At 36.7% G+C, this 15,763-nt stretch overlaps 1 protein-coding gene across 4 annotated transcripts in view; it reads right to left on the bottom strand.

Annotated features, from left to right (window-relative positions):
• The window catches only part of AHI1 (Abelson helper integration site 1), a 91,093-nt gene that overhangs the window by 49,859 nt on the left and 25,471 nt on the right, over positions 1 to 15,763 (bottom strand). For all 4 annotated transcript variants that reach the window (XR_014881391.1, XM_010707320.4, XM_010707321.4 and 1 more), the window contains exons 14-18: positions 13,861 to 13,964; positions 13,200 to 13,318; positions 10,035 to 10,165; positions 8,353 to 8,493; positions 4,315 to 4,517 (exon numbers count right to left, since the gene is read on the bottom strand). Coding sequence is in view for 3 of the 4 variants with exons in the window: in XM_010707320.4 (XP_010705622.1) it covers positions 4,315 to 4,517; positions 8,353 to 8,493; positions 10,035 to 10,165; positions 13,200 to 13,318; positions 13,861 to 13,964 (698 nt within the window). In the remaining variant the exon portion in view is untranslated. The remainder of the gene's footprint in view (positions 1 to 4,314; positions 4,518 to 8,352; positions 8,494 to 10,034; positions 10,166 to 13,199; positions 13,319 to 13,860; positions 13,965 to 15,763) is intronic.

Here is a 15,763-nt window from a genome sequence, read left to right as displayed (position 1 = left end):
AAGTGTTTTTCTATCAAAAAATTCTGAGAACATAAATTTACCTCAGCATTAATATCACAAAGCAGAAATAAGTAATACAAGTGCTGCTCCAAAATCAATGCCACCTATTCTATTGTACTGGCCCATGACATCAGAGGTGGACGTTGGTGGTAGGACAGCAGAGATTGAACCTTCCCACCAATATTCTGTTACATGTTGTTGCTATGTGACAGATGGCAGCAGAGGGGCAGCCTGACAAAATGTTATCTGGCATGAAAGTGCATATGAAGCAAACGTGTTACTGAGTTCCTCCATGCAGAAAAAATTGCACCCATCAACATTCTCTGATGCTGAATTTTTATGGAGATCAAACAGTGGGTGTGAGCACATTGAGGTGCTGGGTGGTGAGTTTGATGAAAGCAAATTGTGGAATGGAAAACAAGAACTCAAATAAGTCTATACATTAACAGAAACCTTGGCAAAAAAAACAGCTCTAACAAATGCAATAAAATCCAGGCAGGAAGGAGACAAATGAAAACCACAGGAAACCATACTTCATATGTTGTGCTACTCATAGAACAACTTGGTTTTACCTGGTTGTTTACACTGGTTACATAATCTGAGCGTGCCTTTGCACTGGAGGCTTAAGACACTGCCACCTTTGCTGTGGTAAGTAAGCTATATGGTCTCGAAATGGAACAGTCACTGTATTATTTTATCCAAGTTGTGCAGACTGAACTCCTTTAACAAAACATTAAGTGGAAGACTGATTACTAAAAACTATAAAGCCATCTACTACAATGGCTTAAGCAAACCTTTAACAAATTTCCAAAGAAAAGGAAGGCATTTCTCCTATACTATGCCTGCAAGTCAAGGCAGAAGCATCATGTGAGATTCACTGAAAAATCATGTAAAATGATTCCATGCATAGCAGAATCCAGCAGTCTTTCAACCTACGTGCATGACTACTTTCCAAGAAAGTAAAACTAAAAGTGCATCTACATTAGTATCTTTAACTTGAAGAAGTAGTGCACTCTTTGAGTAAATCCCAGAGCCATTCTCACTTATTGTGCGCGCTTTGCACTGCAGAGCGGTTCTAGTCTACAAGAACTGGATTTCTCTTGCTTACTACCCTTCTCTTCTCTTTACAACCCTTTCTTCTGTTGATGTTCCCTGTGCTAAGGCTTTTCTTTCCAGTACTGCTCTTCTTTAACTGTTTGTTTCTAGTGGTAACATACTTCTTCAATCACCCAGAGCAGTGCTACCTACCCAAGGAAACAACATTGTTCAACAGTCTATGCTGAACATTCAAAACTCCTCTGTCAGCACAAGAATCTTATGCCAGTAGTATTGGCAAACTAAACATAAGAAGACCGTGATGAATGCTGGATAAAGTTCAAAAGATGAAGGCTGTTTTTGGAAGACTTAGGAAGACAGCTAGGTGTTTTTGGCAGCACATCTGTGTCATGGCTACAGAGGTCCTGCTCTGCTATGAAATTCCTCTTCTTATAACTTAAAAAAATCCCTGTGAGGGAACATCATCATTCACAGACTTCTGTGCTGCATGCTCATAGCTACATCCTTTACCAACAGCTCCTGACAACAATACCAATGATTTCAACCAAGGCAGGCATGCTGCACTTTTACATATCTCCACAGAGTAGAAGGGATGAGGTGAGCATTCAGAACTTCAGGCAGAACCACAGCACTGGTCTTCTTTTTTTTACCATGAGGGCTGTTAATGACTTCATCAGTGCTGCAGGGACTAATGATATGGTAACAGCAGCACATAAGACAAATTAGGATTGTATTCACAGTTCCAAGAACACACACACAAGTACATGTTGGGTATGGTTTTTACTTATCTGAGGTATAAAGCTTTAAAAAAGCCTGTGGTTGTTTGGCATGATGATCATCTTTCATCACCATTCCTGGAATGATTAGTCTGGAGAAGAGGGGGCTCAGAAAAGGCCTTATTGCCCTCTAAAACAGCATGATGCCAAGGCAGGAGTTGGCTTCTACTGGATACAAGATTTAAAAGTCAGGAAAGATTTGCAGTATTACTGCTATTGCTGATAAATCACAAAGGTAAATAATCAGTTCTTCCACTCCTTCTATCTAATGGAAAACCTAGGCAATCATTATGTTGAAAGAATAAAGTGCTCCAAGTATCCAGGTTCTACTTTTGCACAAGTGGAGCTTCCTTCCTCAGCACCCTAGCAGATATTCAGATTCCTAATAAGGCTGACAGGTACTGCAGCTGCATACAATAAATGTTCCTGTCTCTCACTGGAAAGGATGTCCCTACTGGTTCTCCTGATAGACTGCTGAAAATATGAGCATCACAAGTCCTTCTGATGAAAAGAAATTTATACCCAAGACCTCAGTTGTTCATAAACCTCTGCAAGGAAGGTCTCCAAGTTTTAATAAACAACATTGCTCTGGAACAGACATCAGACTGGATGTGGACTTTTTCAAATGCCATCCTGCGCTGTTTAGAAACCCATACAGTGAAAGGGCTCAGATGATCTTCCCAAAATCTCCCTAATATATGGTCCACGAGCAGAGGGCTTGGAGGATGCTGTCCAAGACTTTGATCACAATTCTGCTAACAGTGGACTTGTCTATCCTGAACTGGTCTGTCATTTATAAATGGGAGGTTAGGATTACGAAACGATAGCAGCTGAAAATCATTCTCTTAAACACACAGTAAGTTTACATCATTTCATCTAACTACAGGAAACATGTAGAGCAAAATTCTTGACAGAAGATCACAATGTACTTTACAAAAACCAAAACTAAAAGCTCACAACCATCATTCTATAGTCTAACTGTCACATGACTCTACTAAAACAGATTTGTCTCCCAGAGCCCAGAATACGTGGATCAAACTGCGGCAACAACAACAACAAAAAAAAAAAAAACTCCAAGAAAATTTGAAAATTTATTATCTCCATCTTCTTCCTCAGATGAAGACATGCAGAAGAGCAAAAATCTTATCTCCTTGAAAGTCTTTCCAAAGAATTTTCCCCAAATGCAAGGTTAGATGCTCGATTATCTTCATGCTATGTCTCTCATTGTCTCATAATAAACTTCAAGGCACTAGGGCTCACTTGTAGAGGAAGAACAACAAAATAAGCAAAAACTAAACAAGACTTGCTTACTTATGTGTGGCCAGATGTACAGATAGCAGTCGCATTCTACCACTAGCCATGCTCTATTATGGCATTTTAGAACAAGGTCCACTGGGAGATTACAGTCCAGAAATCACAGGGCTGAGATAGCTTTCCTTTAGATAGTTTCAAAGCACAAGCATAATGGGGATGTATAGGCCAGAGAACCAGACTAGATATAATCCTAATGAAAACCTCTAAAATTTGATGAGAATAGCTACAAGGTCCTCAGTAACAAGTACTTTAATCTAATAACCAGTATGTTCCTGCTTCACTATTATTAATGCAGACAAAGCCTAAGGCTATGTAAAAATCAACATGCACTCAAAAGTACTTAAAATGAAAAATAATACATGGAAATCCAAGTGCAGTTCATGTAATTGTGAATATTAATTATAATTGCACAGTTTTGAAATATTCTGCATTCTTTTCAAAAGTGAGGTAATCTCAAGTTGGTGAATTTTGCTTACTTGAACTTATTATCAATTACAAAAGCTTTTAATTACCAATTCAGATACTGAGAAACAAGCAAGGCAGTCAAAAATACTAAAAGAAAACATCTCTCCTTCCTCTTTATCTGCCTAAACTTCATTTGAAACATCTCTTCTTCCCTTTTTGTAGTCTCTAGCTGCCTTGTTTTAATGCTGTATTACACTTAGTACCTCTGGTAAAGCAATGGATAGTGCAGGAGATGGATTAGTGACTAGCAGTATTTCTTGGTCTGTTACTGTTTCTTACTCTTTTCAATAGCTTTGGTGTGGGTCCTCTACAGGCCAAAGTCCCCTCAGGAGTTGTACCTGCTCCAGCAGGGATTTCTCATGGGTTGCAGTTCTTTCAGGGATGTACATACTCCTATCTTTTCTTCTGTGTACTCACACACCTTCTCTTGTGCTTCCCTTTGTGCCTTTTCCATTATCTCATCCTGTAGCTCTATTTGTGCATGGCTCTGTGTTTCTTCCTCAAATCCTTTCTTCTCTATTTCCAAATATGCCTCCTCATTTGCTTCCCTTCGCACCTTCTCGGAGGTGCAGCAACATTACAGAAATATGTATTCATTTCTGAAGAGATCTCAAGACTATACACATATGTTTTGCTACATAAAATAAGAATGTGAACTTTGAGAAAACTGCATACTGCTGCAAAATAGAAAAAAATTACTTACCATTACAGAATCAAGTTTTTGTTTCAGCTTTTGCATTCGCATTGATGTTCTTGCAACACTGGCAAACTGATCTGATGGAGACATCACTGAACTTTTTTGCATAGGAATTTCAGAAAAACTGCTAATAATTTGCGGGCCTCTTGGTGCAGCTGTGTTAAGTGACGAGCTGAGATCCTTTACAAGTTCAGCTTCTTGCTGTGCAACTGTGAAAACAACCAACATTAATGTGTCAGGTCAGACTTACATTGTCAAGAGAAAAAAAAATGTTCAGTGACCTCTATCATTTTGCCAGTCACATCTTCAGTCAAACATCATCAGAATTTGTACTAATAGTGCTAAGGAGAAAACCTCAAAAAGACATGAAACTTTCCCCATATGCTTCCTGATCACCATGTCTCCCTCCTGTTATCTTTGTTCGGTAACCTTTCATTCTGCACTCATATTATGGTATTGCTGATAAACAGTAGCATTCTCCACAAAGAAACATTGACGATGGGAAAATACTTTCAAAAGCAAGGAAATATATAGCTTGCAATAAATTCAAATAAGCTTGTTATACCTGTTCTGAAATTTTCTTTGTTAGACACGTGTATAAGTACAGGAGTTCTTCTTAGGAAGCAGCTGACTCATCTAGAACAGGATACTTTCGATGGAAGCTGTGCGCACTCTCATTTAAACAAATAATTTGAGTTCTGTAATTTTCTCAAGTGAATAAATGTTAACAGAATTTTACATGCAACTTCTGTTCAAGATATTTATAAAACTTCTGGTGTGTGTAAAACACACTGTTGGAGTCTGAAAAAAACTGTGTCAATGACTAAAATTAATATTACTGTATGATTAACTCTTTCAACACTGCAGCAGTAAGACTGTCTTCTGAAAGCAGTGTGTGCTTTCAGCCAGAAAAGGAACAAAAATTTAGTAACAGACAATGTAGAAAAAACCACAACCTATGCAAAATCTTACTGCCACCAGTGACTTAAAGTCAGATGATACAAATAACTACCAGTGTGATATCAGTGTGATCTCTAAATATACATGCACACACATTATTAGCTTTTTAAAGATTCGCTGCCTACTGAACAGTACTAAATTTGTTTTAAAGGAATCCTTCAACTGACAAATTTTCCATTGCTCTCTAGAATGCATGTACCTTACTAGGTTGAAGATTAGCACTAAATATTAACTGCAAAGTCATTCCACTTTACTTTCCTGTAAAAGTCAAGTGGTTCAATAGACAAATAACTTGAACTGTGAGATTTGATATGAGTAATCTCATTAGTGCATGCTATTTAAAAAGCGAAGTTATAACATCAGGATTAGCTTTATAAACCTACATTCATGGCAAATGTAAATTAAACAAAAAATCTGTCGGAGAAAAGCAAAATTTAATGCTTAATTCTAATTCACATTATCTACTATCAAAATCTAATAATATGTCCTTAATTGAAATGCTAAAGCTAGCCACAAAACACAAAACCAGAGAAAAGTGCAAAGACAGTCTGGATTTTGTTCTGTGGACCACAAACTCACAGCTAGCATTTCTGATCATCTTCTCTTTAACAAGTAGATAATGTGAAAAATAAATATTATCTGCCACATATTCATATCAGAAGCTTAACGTTAATTAAAAAATCTATATGATCAATTACCTTCTACGCTACTAAGAATTATTTAGTAACAAAGCCAATATGAAATACTGAGATTTTTTAAGCTGTTCACTAATTCTCAGGCCAATGTTATTTTCTGGCTTCATAATCAACCTTGATATTGACAAGGGGATTTTAATACAAAACCTGCTGTGAAAATAATGCCTCCTATTCTATTATGTTGGCCCAAGATGTCAGAGGCGGATGTTGGTGGTATGGCAGTAGAGGCTGAACCTTCCCACTAACATCCTGTTACATTTTGTTGCCATGTAACAGACAGGGAGAGGCAGTCTGACAAAATGGCATCTGACATGGAAGTGTATATGAAATGAAGTGTGGAATGGAATTCCTCTGTATAGAAAAAATAGATGTTGACATCATCAACAATGGCATCCTGACTTGCATCAGAAATAGCATAGCAAGCAGGAGCACAGAGGCGATCATCCTCCTGTACTCACCTTTGGTGAGGCTGCACCTCAAATACTGTATTCAGTTTTCTGCCCCTCACTAAAGGAAAGACATCAAGGCCCTGGAGTGCATCCAGAGAAGGACAATTGTGCTGGTGAGAGATCTGGAGCACAAATCTTATGAGTGGCTCAGGAAACCAGGATTGTTTAGTCTGGAGAGGATGAGACTCAGGGATGACATTAATGATTTTACAACTACCTGAAAGGAGGTTCTGGTGAAGTGCTGGCCAACTCTTCACAATAATTAGCAATAGAACTAGAGGAAATGGCCTCAAGTTGCACTGGGGAGGTTCAGGTTGGATATTCAGAATCATAAAATCGCCAAGGTTGGAAAAAGAGTTCCAAGATGATGTAGTCCAACTTTCACCTACCTTTCCTAACATCCAACCTGAATCTCCCCTGGCACAACTTGAAGCCATTATCTCTAGACCTATTGCTATTAAGAAAAATTTCTTCTCCAACAGAGGGGTCAGGTGCTGCAACAAGTTGCTCAGGGAGATGCTTAAGTCACCATCCCAAAAGGTGTTCAAAGAAATGCTTAAATGTGGAATTAAGTGACATGGTTTAGTCCGGAAATATTGGTGGTAGGTGGATGGCTGGAATATGAGATCTACTTAGAGGTCTTTTCAAACCTTAGTGATTCTATGACACTTGCTGAATGTTTACAGAGACCAAAGAGCAGATGTGAACACAGTGAGGTAGTAAGTGGTGCATGCCACATTCCAGATGGCCAGACACAGTTGTTATACCATGAAATGAAGAATGTCTAGATCAGCTCATCTGTGTGAATCGGCGCATTTCAACCAGGGAACTGCATATAGAACTGAAGATCAACTTCAATGCATTGGAAAGAATGATGGTGATGTTTGAATATTACAAAGCTTATGCCATGTGGGCCCCACACATGATCAAACAGGAAAAGAAAGATTTCCCTATGCAAGTCTGTCAGGAGCTATTGAACTAATACTAGGTGGAAGGTGACAGTTTCCTGGATTGCATCATTACCAGTCAAGAGACACGGTGTCACAAGTCTAAGCAGGAGTCAAAATGGTCATCCACGGAATAGTGACGTGAATTCCATATTGAAGTAAAAGTTCAAGACACAGCCCTCAGCAGAAAAAGTAATGTTTATTGTCCTGTGGGATAGTAAAGGGGTAATCCTTTTCCTGTACCCAAACCATGAACTCTGACAGCTATGCTGCGATACTGACTAAACTGAATGTTCAAACTGAAGACAACTTTTCTCTTGCAACACGACAGCACTATACCCACGTGAAGAGCAAATTGCCAACCTTGGCAACTGTGGACTGTCTTACCACACTCATTGTATAGTCTGAATTTGGAGAATTCTGACTTCCATATGTTTGGATTGATGAAAGATGGATTGCATGAGCAACATTTTCCAAGCAACAATGCAGTCACAGCACTTGTGAACCAGTGGGTCACTTCCACTGGTGCAGATTTTCACAAGCACAGAATGCTGGTGCTTGTTCATCAATAATGAAAATACATTGCTAATGCTGGTGACTAAGTTGAAAAATAAGTGTTTTGTAGCTGAGAATTTGCTCTATCAAATAGTGTTATTGTGCTCTTCATACCTGTTGCAGTTTCCATGGAAATAAACAGGAGGCATTACTTTCAGAGTGATCACTGTATTTGCACAATGCTGCCTAAATGCCAAGAAGCGCTGAGAGAATCACACAATAACACATCTATCGTTGAACTTGAATTAGACACCAGAAGTCTTTCTATTTCCTGTTCCGACTTAAGTCCAGTCATGTTTTGGTATCTCTCAGGATAAGGATATTTACAATCAATTGACCATTTCTTTTTTTCTTCAAAAGAAGTACAAACATTAGGCAGATAACTACTAAAATAAAGAAAAATTACATGTATATGCATAAAAAGAGTTCATACTGTACCTTTATAATCATAAATATATACAAGTATTGGTTGGTTTTGACCAAAGGCACAAAATGACACCATATGCTCGTGTGGATGAAAGGCAACGTCACGAAGTGGAGATGTGAAGGAAAGTTCAGAAAATATTGCCACCTGATCTCCTACAGAAGAGAAACAAAGTTATTGGTATCATGGAAATGTATCTGGTACAGCTGACTAACTGCAGTATTTTGCAGAGTGCCAAAACACTTAAAGACTTTGTTTACCTTTTTGAAGTAGGTAATGATTCTAAAGCTGTAAGCTAAATCATTCCAACACTACTAAAATAGAGTCAAACATTCAGCTGAACAATGATATATTACTGTAGGATAGAAAAAAGTCAAGTACTTAGAGAGTATACTACTTCTTGATTTGGTTAGGGCTTATATTTTTTAAATGTACTGACCACCACTTTAAATAAACGTTCTTCATATAATTTCTTTATTGAAAAATATTACGTGACACAAAACAAAACAAAAAGTACTGCAAGCTTTTGAGTTATTCAAGAAGTCAGAAAGGTTAGCAGTGTTGCAACAGCTACAGGAAACCCCAGAGGAGGCATCAGGTTAGCTGAATTGTGCTGTTCCGGTAAGCAAGTTCTGGAAAGGTGGTGTTACACAGCATGTGCTTGTGCTTTTATTTCATCAGTGATACCTATCTTAGTTGTAGATATCAATTAGATAATACTGACCATGGGAGTGAAAATTGACCAAAACGTTATTAAAAAATGAAATAAAATTTGCACTTCAGATGATCACATTGTGTGTGAATATATACATAGTACATTAAGTAAGAAAGAATGAAAGCTGAGTGAAAATATATTAACACAGTCTCTTTCTCTCAGATTGTATTTATCTACTTATATTATGTTTTGAGACAAATCATGTAGGGGCATGGATGTGAGCTGATCTAGTTGGAAACATGGAAAAAAAATTCAAAACGAAACTGTTGGCTAGCTGCCAGTTTTAAATGACTTACTATTTTTCCTTTTAAAAAATTCTTTACATCATAATCAAGGACAAGTTTTTGTCAAGAAAACTAGAGAGTGCTTGTTACCTTCTGCTGGGTTTTTTTGCTGTTACCTCATACAATCAAGATTACAAAGTCATTATCTTTTCTCATCTAGATATATTCCAGAAATATTTTGGTAATAAAGTTATTTTAAAATTATTAAGTCTGAGGAATAATTTATGAAGAACCATTATACTCCAAACACCTAACACACTCAGAATCTCAGATCAGCCCTGGGAAAAGAGAAACATTTTGTACAACAAAAGCCTAATCCCCAAATTAAAAAAGGAAAAGCACAACAACCACCCAAATCCAAATCAAATCAAAACAATCAGTAAAGAAACTAATTTGACTTAAAACATTTTTGCGTATTTCAAGATGCTTATCTGCACACATGAACATGAACACACTTCAGCTCAGTTTAAGGTGCTCCACTCCTGAATACCACAAATTCTATCTCTACCTATTTGTTTCCTCTAAAGAATTAGATATCAGAAATTAATGACAGCTACTTAAAAGATGGAGCTAAGGCTCCAAGATTTAAGAACGTCTTACTGATGGTTTCACCTCATATCAAAAGTGTTGCAGTAAAGCTTAGAGAAGCCTTTCCTCTCAATCTTGACAAATTCAGTTAAAATCATAAGACAATTACCTGTCTCTGGATTCCATACATATGCTTTTCCATCTTCGCTTCCAGAAAAAAGAAACGTACCGCATGGTGTTAAAGTGCTGTGAATCTTCTCTCTGTAATTTGTAGCTCCTATATATTTCTTTGTAGCCAAGCTGAAAATAAAGAATAGTTTGTAAATGTAGAAAATACTTCCATTTTAGACAACTTCATGTCTCAGTCCTTTCATGTATCTCAGAAAAATAAACAGTGATTCCCAAACAAATGTGCAAGCACCCACTTTTTGCTGAGTGCAAGTCTTACCCTTCGTTTTCCCTACTTTTTTAATGACCTTGAAATGACACAAAAGTTTCTCTTTGTCTTTCATTAAAAAGAAGTATATACTTAGATATAGAGAATAGATACAGATATAGGTATTTGAATTTTCTTGATTCGGGGCTTCAAAGAAAATGTGGAAATTAGTACTATTATTCCAAGCTCTGCCAAAAATGTTTTCATTATGCTTTTTTAGTTTAATTGCAACTCAGTAATGCATTTATCTAGCAACTCCCCTTACACTTTCCAGGCTATTATTTACTTCATTACAAAAGCAGCAGAAGAATCAACAAATTTTAGACAAACATCTTTTACTGTTAATGATAACATTTTAATATCATTTCCTACTTAAGAGTAGGAATCTTTATACTGAGAAACTACTGGTCAGCATAGTCATAATGATCTAAAAATGAACTAGTTCATTAAATAATTTGTAAGCATCACGTAAGACAGAACTGGCAATAGGATTTAAACCAGCATCTCAGCTTGCAAGAGAACATCTCCAACATCACAAACAGCTGGAAGAGGTATGGAAGTGCAAAGTGGAGAAAGAAATTGTACTGTGATGCAGATTTTGAGGCAAGAAAAGTAGTAATAGGCTAAAAACAGCCCTCAAAGAGGACAGTAATTTTTAAAATTGCAGAAGCAATGGACATATGCAAGAAGAATTGCAATGTGATTTATATTACAAGACAGAGACTTTTAACGATATTCTGAATAAATATATCTGAGATACAACTATGTTTGGCAAGCTTTGGATGCTTTGAAGACCATACTGCAAGAACATATTTGCCCAAGCAAGAGTTTAGGTTGTGTGAACTGAAAGACAGTATCTCTGAGATGTGTAGAATAGCTCTATATGATGTGAAACTAACTCGTGTATGAAAGAAACCCTACTGTCTAAACAAAATGCTGATCACATACCTGAGTGACAGGACAGCATTATCCAAAAAGATTAAAAAAAAAAAAAAAGTTGAAAGAGGACAGCTCAGAACAACTAGCTGTCAAAGTGAATTGTGTTGATCTGTGACCTCCACCCCCTCTTTTCTCATGGATGGAATGAAAAGTTAATGATGACGTGCAAACTTATCATTCCTGCGTATCTGACTCTGTGGTTTATTGATAGATCTAAGCCAGTGTAACTGTGGGCTGTGGTCAAAGCAGTAGTCCTGCTGCTAACCTCTCCTCCCTTATTTTCCCAGGCTCTACCTCATTTCTCTAGTGTATTAACAGCTATCAGATGAGTTAGATTAGATATTGATTTAAATTAATATTAATCATTTGCTTTTGTAGGTTGATTTTCAGCTGGATTAGTTCACTGATCTGACTTACCCTGCAAAGATCTCTAGAGCTGATAAACAGAAAATACTAGGAATAAATGGCTAAAGGTGCGCTGTATTCTACTGATGACTTAAAATAATTGTGCAATTGCATATCACGTTAACTCCTTATAGAGATTAAATATGCATCTCCAATTTTCTCTCTGAAACTAAACTCTCTTCACTATTCTGAAATGGTTCTGATAGGACATCAACATCTACTTTAAAAAAAAAAAAAGGCTACAAGTTATTTCAGTTCATTTACAGATTTCAGGCTTTCATTGAGTGGATACGTTTAACCTTCTAGCACGGTCATTACAATTTACCATTTACAGTAACAAATAAAGAGTCACTTTTAGGACTAGAAAGCCTTCAGCTAGCTCAAACACACAATCCAATACATTCAGTAGTGAGATCTCTGGGGGAAGTAGGCCATGACAAGAGAGAACACACACAAGTACATTATAAACAGATATGGTTTCTCATGCTGTCAGAGAGCAAAAGGTATTTCTTACAGGCAATTTCATGGAGAAAACCAGGGACTATTGATTTTCTGCAGAGAGGGAAGGAAGGGAGTCCATGAAATTAAGAATGAATCATTTACAAGGAGCATTCTTTAGTAAAACTTTTCAGAGGAGAACATTCAGAAGCATCTTATCAATGTATGCAACTGATGAGAGTTAGGTTTTTCTAAATTTCACTCAATGATAGGATGAGAGGCAATGGACATAAACTGAAATATGGGATATTCCATTTACAGCTAAGCTTTTTTTTTTTTCTTCATACTTTAAAGATGTACAAACACTAGACCACGTTGCTTACAGAAGTCATGGACTTTTACTCTTGAGAGACGTTCAAAACACAATTGGACAATGCCCTGAGCAACCTACTCTTGTCCTTTGATTAGTGGGGTTGGGTTAGACGCTCTTCAGGTCCCATCCAACCTCACTAACTCCAGTGATTTTGTCAACCTCATTTCTTGCAATCTGTTAGTAGAGCATAACATTCACAACTATTAAAACAAGAAAGTAATCAAGAATTAGGTTAAAAAAAAAATCTCACCACCTGCTCAATACAACCGTAATATGTACATAATTGCATTATTCAATATACATGATGACAATATTCATTATATTTTTAACATGAAAACACTTTTCCAGGCACTTCTCAGTATGAAACTAAGAGAAATACATTAATGTTAAAATTTCAAAGTTACTCTCAGGCCTAGATTCCATTTCTAAAAGGGAATGCAATCTTTAGGAGATTAGAGTGTTATTTCTCATGCTGTCTTAAGATCCAGAGTAATCTAGTCATTTTTTCCAGAGTAATCTAGTCATTTTTAGCAATTTTATTCTAAAAGGCATACCCAACATCACACAGAAGGCCTACAATACAACAGTGAGACAATTTTCCAACATTAATATTTCTACCTTTAATTATTAGGACATCTTTCTTCTTCACAATTATACATTTAGCAGTTTTATGGAATCTAACTTCTCCACTAAGAAAATTTTAAAATAAAAGTAAATACATAGTAATACCCAAATCTACTTACATTCTGAGATCAGTAATTCTCAGGGTACTGTCTTTGGCATGGATTAATAAACGTCTTCCATTTGGATGCACCTCCAAATGATTTATTGGAGTTCCTTTAAGATCATTTTCTTTTATTTCCTACAGAAATAAAAAACAGAACAAGTTGTGTTTTAATATTCAAGTTTGTAAGCGTTATTATTCTTTTTTCTCTTCCATTACTCTTTTCCTGCTCTTTTCACTCTATTTGGTTAAGGAAGATGTTTGATCCTAGATCCCTAAGCAATCAGCTTTTCACAACCATAAGGCAGAAGCTATTACAAGTGAGCTTCTGAAACACAGCTGATGACAGAAACACTGACTGAACACTAGGCTTCAGAGGTATTAACAAAGGTGATTGTCTGTTTTATTGTTTTCTCTAGAAAATAAATCTAATGAATTCACATCTATCTATTAATATGACATTATCAAACCTCAAGCATTTTCATGTTTTATATGCCAAAATTAAAAGTGTGAAATAATTCAAAAATGCTGCCAATGAATCACAACACAATTTTGTATTGTTAACAAGTTATTTCCAGTTAAACAAATTAATTTATTAAAAAAAAAGAATTCTAATCAAGTGACTAGATTTGCAACACTTCACATAAAAATTACAATGCTAGTTTAAGAAACCTGTATACTTTATTAATTCTCCAGTGTTGAAACAGGCATTGAGAACTTCCTTTCACAGATGTATCCCAAACGATTATCAGTCCAGAACTATCTCCTGAGAACATGTGGAGCCCTGTGAAATAAAAATATTGTCTCAGAATACCATATAAAAGAACAAATAAAGACAAGGAGTTAAGAACAAAAAAGAAAGCTTCTATTATTTTCAGGAATAGGCAAAAAAAAAAAAAACTTCATTTTTTGCTGTGACATAATCAGTGCAAATACATTTTGCTTGCATTAGAGAATGAAAGTTGATACCGTAAATTTGGATAAGTTAGACACTAAGATGCTGAAAATTGTATTAAATTCATTCATTTTCTATTCATACACTAAAAATGAACACTCATAGCTCAGTGAGTGTTACAGAGAATCATATGAGTTGGAAGGAACATTTAGAGGTCATCTAGTCCAACCTTCCTGCAATGAACAGGAGCACCTACAGCTAGGTCAGGTTGCTTAGAGTCCCCTCCAGCCTGACCTTAAATATCTTCAGGAATAGGTCACCTACATCCCTGGGCAACCAGCTCCAGTGCTTCACAACTCTTATAATTAAAAAACAAAACAAAACAAAAAAACCCCACCTTTTTCCTTATATTTAGTCTCAATCTCCCCTCTTTCAGTTTGAAACCATTTCCTTTCACAAGGTTTGAAACCTTGTCCTTCCACAACTGAGCTGAAGAGTCAGTCCCTTTTTTGGTTATAGCCTCCTTTCAGACACCAAAAGGTTGCTCTCAGGTCTCCTATGAGCCTTCTCCAATCTGAACAGCCCCAGCGCTCACAGCCTGTACTCGTAGAAGAGGTGTTCCATCATTTGGATCATTTTTGTGGCCCCTCCTCTGGGCACACTCCAACAGGTCCATGTCTCTCCTGTAGTGAGGACTCCACATCTGGATGTAGTACTCCAGGTGAAATCTCATCAACACAGAGCAGAGAGCAGGATCACCTCCCTCACCCTGATGGCCACTTTTATTTATTTATTTATTTATTTTTAAATGCAGCCCAGCGTACAGATGGTTTCTGGGCTGAGAAGGTACAGTGCTATCCAGTCTGACCACCTGCCAGCCACCAGTACTCTTAAGTCTTTTTCCACAGGGCTTTGCTCAATCCCTTAATTCCCCAGCTTTTATTGATAGTGAAGACCATCTTGTGCTTATCTATATATTCTACAAGAGCAACTTGAACACATTCCAATAGTTGATCTTAACTTAGGCACAAATTCTATTCTAAGTTTTCTATTGAAAAACGCATCTTTTTCCTCTACTTAGTAACTATACCCATTAATAATTCCAAAAATGAATCACACAACTACTAAGGAAGTCACTAATACTTTCAAGTACATTATTCATTCACCCATTTTCAACTCTCCCCACCTACCAGAGTATTATGTCAGTGCACCTGTGACACTACCCACTTTCAGCTGTTAATCTACCAGTTAACATTCTTCACAACATTTGAACTAATCTCTGCCCTCTTATCTCACCACCTTTCCACTTCAGCCTAGCATTAAAATTCTCTTAAAAGCCTTATTTCTGTTATTCTATTTTTTATTTGTTTGTAGTTGGCAACTTTAAACAATATGTAACATCTGTCTTTGTTACTGTTCTGATCACATAACCTTCTCAAGTACTGAGAGTTCTCTCAATCTGGTTTCAAACTTCCTGCTTCTGCTCTTAAATGATTACGTAATTCTTCAATTCCTTATCCAAACATGCATTTTTTCCCTATTTACCTCTCTACACTAGCTACCAGGCTTTCCACCTGCATATTTATGCATTTGCATCTCTAAATAGCAGTATCTGTACTTCATCTTCTGCTATTTTTTGCCGCAATATATACAAAACATTAACAAATATTAGATAGTTTTAGGGACAG

Source organism: Meleagris gallopavo, chromosome 2, assembly GCF_905368555.1.
Source record: "Meleagris gallopavo chromosome 2, MGAL_WU_HG_1.1, whole genome shotgun sequence".
In the NCBI taxonomy this organism is placed as follows: Eukaryota; Metazoa; Chordata; class Aves; order Galliformes; family Phasianidae; genus Meleagris; species Meleagris gallopavo.
The sequence above is the reverse complement of the archived record's forward strand: the minus strand, read 5'-3'. Positions and strand labels throughout refer to the sequence as shown.